This window comes from Crocuta crocuta, unplaced genomic scaffold (assembly GCF_008692635.1).
Source record: "Crocuta crocuta isolate KB4526 unplaced genomic scaffold, BGI_CrCroc_1.0 scaffold71, whole genome shotgun sequence".
Taxonomy (NCBI): domain Eukaryota; kingdom Metazoa; phylum Chordata; class Mammalia; order Carnivora; family Hyaenidae; genus Crocuta; species Crocuta crocuta.
The window spans coordinates 1,810,475-1,820,005 of record NW_027527548.1 but is presented as its reverse complement, the minus strand read 5'-3'; the positions used below and the strand labels follow the sequence as shown (position 1 = coordinate 1,820,005).

Sequence of the window (9,531 nt, the reverse complement as noted above, 5' to 3'; positions counted from 1 at the left end):
GTTGCTGGGATGCACGCGGTGACAGTTGCATGCACGCGGGTGAGGGAGGGGACGGCATGTCTCTCCAGGGGTCTCTGTTATTGTGCCCACTTGTAGAAGAGCTATGGGAGCCATGGGCCAAGTGTCCTCCATGGGAGGAGGGTCCCAATATCCTCCCATGTGGGGCTACCTTGCGCAGTCCATCTACCTGCCATGGGCCATCCTCAGTGGACATCAGGAGACATTCTCAAGTTGAGGAAAGTTCGTTGGCCTGGCCTTTATGTTCTTTCCCCACCTGCCTCCAGCCAGCCCTCCCTGCCACACATCTCACCATTGCTCCACCTGGTCATCCAGCCCCTGGGACCATACACTGTCCCCAGAGCCACCACAGGCTTCTGGCCTCTCCTCTCCACCCCATCCCCCCCCTCCTCCCCCGCCACTGCCTTGGCAGATGCTCTTCTCTCTGCTTGGAATGCTCTTGCTTGCTGGGTATTCTTGTACATCTCATTCTTCAAGATCCAGCAGGAGTCACCTCCTCTGGGAAGCCCGCCGCAAATTATTCAATCGTTTTTCAGTGCTTTCAGACCTTGTTCTGTTAGTTCTGCTACAACTTTTATCAAGTGCATTATTATTGGCTGTGTCTGCCCACCGCACTCGGCCCGATGGGGCCTTGACTAGCTGGAAGGCCGAAGTACTTATGATCTGTAAACTTGGGTGCACTATTACATTGTGCGCCTCAGTTTCCTCACCTGTGATGTGGGGCTGACAGTATCTAACTTAGATGAAATAATATTGGTAAGGCGCTCAGGACATACTGACCATCTCTGAATCTGTCACAGTGGACCTTGACAAATGTGGAGGGAATCAATGAATATTCCCTGGTAGAATTAAAAAAAATAAGGCTAATGAACAATTATTGAGCACTTTCAATGCATCAGGAAGGCAATGAGATCAGAGCTTAACATTCGTTATTTACTTTAAGCCTCTTAGCAACCCTTTAAGGGAGGAACTCTCATTAGCCCCATTTTACAAATGAGTAAACTGAGGCTTCGGCAGTTGAGGACCTTGATGAAAGCTGCCCAGCTAGCAGGAGCTGAAATTTACAACTGATCAATACGGAATGAATGAATCACTTGGGGGTGGGGTGGGAGGACAATTAACCTGTAGCTGCAATCAAATGGGTTTAAAGCTGGAGGCTCTTAAAGACGACTTTGCCCTGAAGTTCTTAACTTGGGGTCCATGAATGGGGAGACTGATGGGCTCCTGGGCCATACAGATAAGGTCCCCATTACACCGAGTGACTTCCGGCCCCTCCACTACCCGCCAACCCCCCCCCACCTCACCCAAGTCCCAGAGCCACCCAGCTTCTCCTCTCAGTACCCCTGCCAGTGGGCCTCTCCCAGGCCCACCTGAGATTCTGGAAGGCTCCACAGTCACTGAGAATGTCCCTATCCCCTACTCAGGGCAGGAGCAGAGCCAACAGCTGGGACCATTTTCTTCTCCCTTGGAGATGTTAGAAAAAGAGGGAGAGTGACTGGGTCACCAAGAGAGGCATAAGGGGAGGCGGCCGCGGTGGGCTTCTAATAACGACAAAGATAACAATAGTATCAAAGGCTAACATTTATTGAACACCTACTATGTGCCAGGCACTGTCCTAACCACGACACATATGAACCGTTTTTATCCTCACGACTCTTCGAGGTAGGTTCTGTTATTAGCCTCATGTGACACACGAGGAAACTGAGGCCCAGAGAAGTGAGGTAACTTGCCCAAGGCCAGGCAGCTGGGAAGTTAAGTGCAGAGGCCCCCCCGTTTTGGCTAGGTCTCCTTGGACAGGTCAAGGACACTTCTCTGGGCGGCCTTCTCCATCTGTTACCTGCAGGGCCCCACCTCATGGTTTCCGTGAAGACAGACGGTCTCTGCAGTGTCCCAGCACACAGTAGGCGCTTAGTAAATGAACAGCCTTCCTTCTGTCGTAACTCCGATGGGGGAGACCTGGGAGAGGGGACGCCTCAGCAGGGTCCTCCCTCCTCCCTCACCTGCCAGGAGTGAGTAACTCACCGCTTGTCCACGCGACACGGCGGCCCTACCCCCCTTCTCACCCCAGAGCCACGCAGTGCCGGGCCTCGCTGCAGTTTTAATGACGTTGGTGGTAATTCCCGCAGGTCTGGGCAAAAGCTGCCCCAGGCCCCTGGGTAGGGGTGTGGGGGGGCAGATGGGGCCTGGGGGTGTCTACCCCCAACAAGTCCCCCCTCCTGTCCGGCCGCCCTGGGAGGTGGGAGGGCTGGGGAAGGGGGTGAGCAGGGGAAATGCTTTGTCCCGGGGCCCCCTCCGTGGGCCGGGGGCGCGCCCCGACGGCCGGGCANCCGCCCTTGAGCTCGCCGCCGAAGTCGTAGAGGCTCCGCAGCGCCGACATGTCGTAGGCCTCGGTGTCCTGCTCGCCGCCGCCCTCGTCGTTGTATTTGATGACGTTGTCCCGCATGTCCTCGTCCTCGTCGGGGCTGAGGTGGCTCTTGTGATGGCGCCTGAGGGTGAGGATCAGCAGCACCAGCACTGCAGGGGAGACGGAAGGGGGCGAGTGAGGGCGAGATGGCCCAGGGCGTTCCGGGGACCCCCGCCCCGCTCCTCACGCACCAGTGCAGCTGGCCAGGCCTACACGCTGTTGCAGATTTCCTAGATTTCTGTGCAAAAAGGCGTTTCTTACAGTCGGAACTGTGCTGGCTGTATGGACAGGCAGTGAGCTACCCACCTCGGGAGGTGTGCAAATAGAGGCTGGACCACAGTGTTAAGGGATTTCATGGGTGGACCCAACCTCTGAAGTCTCCATCCTTAACCCCATGGAGATACAGCCCGAGACATCTCTAGGCTCTGGGGGTGGGGTGTGCAAAGGGGGCAGCTGAGGGGCAGATAGGACCGGGGGAAATGAACGATGTTTTGAACCTGACCTCTCTTTCACCCTGGCCCTCCAGAAGGGAGAGCACCTGCTTAGCCCTTTGGATCTCAGGTCAAGATGGTCTCTTGCAGGAGCCCCTCCCCCAACGCTCCAGGCCAGTGGGGTTCAGTGGCTTCACCGCCAAGCTGCCTTGGGGAGGAGCTGCTCCCTCTGTCACACGGGTGCTCAAAGTCCAGTGGCTGGTCCAGCAGCGTCAGCATCTCCTGCAACTTGTTAGAAATGTGACTTCTCCCGTCCTGTCCTAGATCTCCTGGTAGATTGTTTTGATGAAGCCTCCAGGTGATGCCCCAGCAGGTCAGGTTTGAGAACCACAGCTTCCTCCACCTCCCAAAATACACTCTAAACTCCTCTCCGGGACCTGGGGAGTGTTCCCCTTGCCTGGTGCCTGGCAGGGATGACTGAACAAAGAGGTGGATGGAGACGTGGTGAGTGTAAGGCTGAGACAATGAATTTGCTCTATGCCCTTGACTTCCAGGACTCCACATTCTCTCCCCCCCCCCCACTCCCCACCTAACTGATGACTCATTCTGGGTCTTCTCCTCGCCCGTCTGACCCCTTAACATCATATGTCCCAGGATTCAGTCCTTGACCCTTTATCCACACCCCTGTCTGGGTGCTTTCCTACAGGCTCCTGGTTTCGCATTCCACGTGGAGGCTGACGACTCCCCCAACTCAGCCCCAGGCTCGGACTTACTTCTCCCCCGGAATCTAGATTGTATGTCCAATTTTTTACTCAGCAAGACCTCTGGGTCGGCCAAGAGAATTCCAAACTTAACACGTCCAAACTTGATGTGTTAAGTCCCCTTCTTCAGTCTCCCCCATCTCTGTGATGGCAACTGTAACTTTCCAGTTACTCAGAGCTTTTTGCTTCTTTTGTTCACAGATGAATTCCAGTGCCCACAATAGTTTAGCACACGGGGGAACTCACTGGATGGATAAATAAGGAGCTGATGAACCAATGAGAGAATTAACTGGGTAGGTGAGTAGGCGGATGGAGAGACACAGGCTGGGACCACGCCAGGCTCTGCATTCTTCTTGCCCCTCCTAGCATCTCCGGCCAGAGCCAGCTGCTCAGGCCATGGGGCCGGGTTCCAGCTCACGACCTAACAAGGTGGCGCATGACAGGGAAAGGGGTAGCGCCTGGGAACAGGTCCGGAGGGAGGGAAGGTGTCAGGAGAGAAGTGGGAAGATGGATGGACAGCTTTCGGAGCAGAGGCTGGGAGCGGCGGAGGGGGATGCCCGAGAGAGCAGATGGTGGGGAGCGCGGGCGGCAGGAACAGATGTGCCAGGCCTGATCAGCGATTCCGCCCGTCACCTTTAGAGCACTGATGTGCACTTTCTTCGTTTGTGGGCAATTAGGCAGAAATTTGTTTGCACTGCCTCGGAAAATGAAACCGCTGTAAAGTGCACCCTCTGGAAAAAGGGTTTCTGAGCCATGGGCTGGGGAGGGGGGAGAAGGGGGGCCCCCTGGCCTCCCAGCTAGGAGGAGCCCACCCAGGGCCTCTGCAGGGGGGAGGGCTGAGGGGAAGCGGTGTGGCCCCGGACAGGTTCTCAGGCGGTGGGTAGCTGACATCTCCCAGGGAACTGAGCAGAGCTGGCATCTGCGATCTGGACTGCGCTTGACTTCCTCGAGCTCTGGCTGGTCAGGAAAGCCCAGCAGTCAGAGCGGAGGTGAGGCCTCTCTGCTGCGACAGTAAACAGGCGGCATTATGGCCGCTGGAGTCCCCCTTAGTTCAGAACCTGACCTCTTCATTGGTGATACCAGAGAAGATTTTGCTTCCACCAAATGCCTTTCAGATTGTGCCCCAGCTGCCTCCAGGGTTTCGCCCCAGTTGAGATTCATGGCAGGGGGTGTAGTTGAAGGAGCAGGGAACACAAGGTGAGGAGGCCTGCTTTCAAGTCAGAAGACCATGTACCCTTATGCAAGCCACTTAACCTCTATGAGCCTCAGTTTCCTCATCTGAAAAATGGGGATGATACGCCCAGCTAAGTTCACAAGAACCCTTTTTTCTAAAAGTCCTAGGACGATGGACATGAAAGGATTTTTTTATAATATGCTTGGTTTTTACAAATTAGGGAGCGTTTGGGTGGTGTAGAGGGTGGCCAGCATGAATGTAGTCTGGGGCGGGGGTTGACGCTTTCTGGAGCTGGTGACGCAGCTGCCATGTACTTAGAAGACTTGTCACAGGAGCTTGCCATTGAGGCCACCCTTCCTTGGCGGAGGGGCAGCTGAGGCCCCGTGCGGGATACTGGGAAGGAAACCCAGGGCCCCAGGGCTAAGGCCAGTCTGGCTGGGGTGGGGTGGCTGGGGGGGTACTCACCGACCAGGATGAGGACACAGACCAAGAGGGCGATGAGGGCGCCGGGGCTGAGGGAGGCGGCCATGACGAAGGCTGTGGTGTTGCAGGACTGGACGGCGCCGGAGCTGTCGCAGCCGCAGACGCGGATGGTGAGCGTGCCCGTGCTGCTCAGCGTGGGCGGCCCGCTGTCCACCACCACGATGGGCAGGAAGAACACGTCCTGTTCCTGCCTGTTGAAGCCCACGTGCTGTGTGTGCACCGCCGCCGTGTTGTCTGCTCCGGAAGAAGGGAGTAGCGTGCGACTCGGGGTCTGGGGTCAGCCTCCCCCGTCCCGCCACCTCCAGATACCACCGCCAGATTTGCCTCCCGGGACCCCGAGCTCCTGCCTCCCAGGTGACCCACGGGTCTACTCCCCCAGCTCCCTCAGTTCTGCTCCCAGCTGCCCGAAGATCCCGTTCCCAGCCGCGGAGCCCCAGCCTCTGTCCTTGGCTGTCACAAGATTCTATTCCCAGCTGTCTGAAGATTCTGTTTTCAGCAGATTCCAAGGTTTTGTCTGTCCCCAGCTGGGCCAAGGTCCTGTCCCCGGCTTTTCCAAGATTCTGTCCCCAGCTGGGCCAACGTCCTGTTCCCAGCTATGTTAAAGTTTTTTTTCCTCGTTCATCTCAATAGCCTGTTTTCCTTCCACCCCAGCTACCCCAGCACCCTGACGCCGGGGTCCCGTGGTCCTTGGGTTTTGGCTTGCCGGGCCCCGACAAGTCCTGGGCCACAGAGAAGACTGAGAATGTCTTCTCCAGCACCGAGCTTTGGCTGAGGGAGCTTTCTGGCCAGAGTCCAAGAGGCTGAGCCTGGAGGGCTGGGGCCTGATGAGGGGACCCTAGCACACCAAGGTCTCCTTTCTACACGTGTGACCTCAGAGGACAGTGAACTCACACAAGCCACAGGCATTGCACCACGTCGGCCAGTTGCTGGGGATGCCAGGCAGGAGTCTCCTGAGTCTCCGAGCGTGGGCTCACATGGTGGGTGGCGCCCGCTTCCCCTGCCCTTCCCGCCTCCTCCCCTCCTCTCCTGTATGGGTCAGGCCATCCCTGAGCCTCCATCACCTTGATGCCGTGGCACCAAAGTGCTCAGAGCTGCTGCCCCCGCCCTTCACAGCCAGCTCCACAGCAGGGGGCCCTGGCTCTCCCAACAGGGGCCCAGGCCTCACTCCTGCGTCCCTCTCCCTGCCCCCACAGTCTTCTGACTAACCCCTCTGACCTCAGACGTTGGCAGTCTGGGTCCCTTTTGTGGCTCTGTGGCCCCAGTGAGCCCAGTTCAGCCGCCTAGTCCTGGCCTCCCCTGGTCATGGGCACAACGCAGGAGGAAAAGAGCTGACTTGTGACCTTGAGCACATCTGTGAAGTGAACTACAGGTCCAGCTCAAACAAGATTGGTCACAGGTTGAAGTTCATGGGACGGTATCACGAGGTTTCACGATATTCTATCTACTTTTATACATATTTTAAAGTTTCCACTAAAATGTTAAAAAAATAATGACAAGGAGATCATTTACTAGCTTAGGAGCTCACTTAGCTTCTCTGGACCTCAGTTTCCTCATCTGTAACTAAGGAAAATAGTAACACAGAGGTGTGAGGATTAAGTGGTGAAATTGATGAATAACGCTTAGAATGGGTCTTGGCATAGAAATTCTTGTTTTTTAATGTTTTTTTAAAACTTCTTTCTGAGAGAGAGAGAAAGAGAGAGGCAGCGTGAGCAGGGGAGGGTCAGAGAAAGAGGGAGATACAGAATCTGAAGCAAGCTCCAGACTGAGCTAGCCGTCAGCACAGAGCCCGACGTGGGGCTCAAACCCATGAACCGTTAAGATCATGACCTGAGCTGAAGTCGGACGCTCAACCGACTGAGCCACCCAGGCGCCCCATCGGCATTGAAATTCTTAATAACTGCAGGCCACTAAGTCGTTCATGCCCCCCCACCCCACGTTCCCTACACAGCACCCCGTGCCCGCTCTATGCCCTCCCTTTACTCACCACACTCCCGCTAGCTGGGACACCCTCTCCACCTTCGTGCCTGTGCAAATTCCTCATCTGTCATGCTCCAGCTAAATGTCACCTCTTTTCTGGGGCCAACTCTCTCCGCTTCCCCGGGAAGGAAGGATTTATGGCTCCCCCCTCCTCGCTCTGACCATGCAGGCGCTGTACACACTTCTGTTGTACCACTTGTCACGTTGCATTAGGTTCTCATGTGCCTGCCTCTTCCCCGGCACCGAGCCAGACTTGAAGAATGACACGTGCATGAACCGCAACTTGTCAGGTAACTGGTGGTCCTGGGTCAGCTCCTCAAGCTCTGGCTGCGACTCCAGCCTCCCTGTCAAAGGGCAAATCGCCCCCAGCTGTGAAAATACCTGCCTTCCCGAGGGGAAGAAAGGACGCTTAAGAGCAAGGCAAGGAAGAGGGAATGATGTGGGGCTTCTTTGCACTGACTGCATGCTTTTTATGCATCAAGGACTGTGTGGGTGCATGAAATATAGAGTGATGTTTAATCATCACAGCCACCTAGTGTTATGACATTATTCCCATTTTGTACATGTGCAAGTTAAGGCTTGGAGAGAAATGACTTGTCTGGAATCATCCAGTGAATTGGTGGCATAGCTACATTTTCCATTCAATCATCCATCCATCCATCCATCCATCCATCCATCCATCCATCCATCCAATAAATCTTTACTGAGTAAGTACTATGTTCTAGTACCCTGCTAGTCTCTGGGAGAAAACAATGGAGAGCTGAACCAATCATAGTCCTGGATCTGAGCTTATATTCTAATGTGAGAAATAGACATTAATTAAATAAACTCACAATTTAGCCTACAATTACAAACCGTGGTGAGTGCTAAGAAGGAAGAAGTACAGGAAGAGCACCTAACAGAGGACCTGACTTCGTCTCAGAGATCAGGGAGATCTTCTTGGAAGAAGTGGTATTATTGCTGAGCCCTGAATGATGAGTTCAAGGAGAGGGAACCGTCCATGCAAAGGCCCTGAGGTTGGAAGAAGAGGTTGCTGAAGGAACTAAAGCAGTCCTTTGTGACTGGAGGGAAGAAGGTAGTGGCTACAGCGAATCAAAAGGAGGCTGGGGGTCAGCGTGGGCAGGGCTCATCATGGAAATTCTTAGAGGCTGTTGTAAGGAACTGGGGTTATTTTCTTAAAAGCAGCGGGAGGCCATTGATTGGTGGGCTCTAAGCAAAGAAGAGACCTAGTGACATATCACCCATTCATCCCATAGCAAATACTAATCGAGCACCCTCTGTGTGCCAGGATCAGTCTAGCCTTTTGAAGATACGACATTGAACAAGACAGACATGGTTCCTGCCCCTGATGAGCCTACATTCGAGGCAAGGGAGTTTCTAATCTAAAACATATGAGGGGACGTGGGAGATCAGTTAGGAAGACATTGTGTGTTTTAGGTGTGAAAGGATAGTGGTAGTAGAGGCACAGAGAAGTAGACAGATTTGAAAAATGAGTGGCTGGCTCTGGCTCAGCCTCGAATTCCCAAGCAAGAACAGAGGAGGGGAAAGATGTTTGTTTCTCGGGGTTGCAGTCTTTGGCCACGGAGCCATATGTTCTGAGAGCTCTGATCCCCGCCACGCCCCCACCCGACGGAGGGAAATCCTTGGGCATCATCCCTGAACCCCCTGAGCTGCCCTCCTGGGCAGTGGCTGGCTTCACCTGGGGAAGCCGCTGGCCACCCCGCACCCTGACCCCACCCTTCCAGGCAGGATCTGCGCCCAGCACTGTATCCATCCATCTGGCCTGACATACATCAGTGTCAATCCCCGGCTGCGAAAGCAATATTTATAAATCACGTTTCCAAACTGGCTACAAATGTGTACAAAGAAACAGATGGGTTGGGGTTAGCTGTTTGTCACCCAGGATATTTATACGGTGAGGAGGAGGGGGCTCGGCAGGCCGTGGGAAGGGGTTCGGGGGCTGGCAGAAGAGCCCCTCTGCGCCTGTGCTGAGCTCAGCACACGCTGCCACCCTGGCTCCTGGAGCTCCTACCAGGTGGTCGCGCTGGATGGGAGCTCCTGGCGGCCCCCTGTCAAAGAGAGGCAGCTGGGACAGACTTTAGGCCCCTTGGGTCGGAAAGACTTGTGAACTTGGCGAGGTTAAGCCAGACCTATTTGTGTCTCCTGGGGCCAACTCAGGATAGCACCGGAATAATGAGCAGGCGAGGCAGTACCAGTTGTTAAAATATTGAAATACTTCCAGAAAGGCTTAAATAGCTATGATTCTGAGTGTCCCAAGCCCTT

The 9,531-nt window shown here is 54.9% G+C and overlaps 1 protein-coding gene across 1 annotated transcript in view; it reads right to left on the bottom strand.

Moving 5' to 3' along the window:
• Window positions 1-1,816: 1,816 nt before the first annotated feature.
• CDH22 (cadherin 22) overlaps window positions 1,817-9,531 on the bottom strand; it is a 76,613-nt gene continuing 68,898 nt past the window's right edge. Inside the window, exons 11-13 of the mRNA XM_077766654.1 lie at window positions 5,254-5,505; window positions 2,336-2,532; window positions 1,817-1,855 (exon numbers count right to left, since the gene is read on the bottom strand). Of these exons, the coding sequence (XP_077622780.1) occupies window positions 1,817-1,855; window positions 2,336-2,532; window positions 5,254-5,505 (488 nt within the window). The remainder of the gene's footprint in view (window positions 1,856-2,335; window positions 2,533-5,253; window positions 5,506-9,531) is intronic.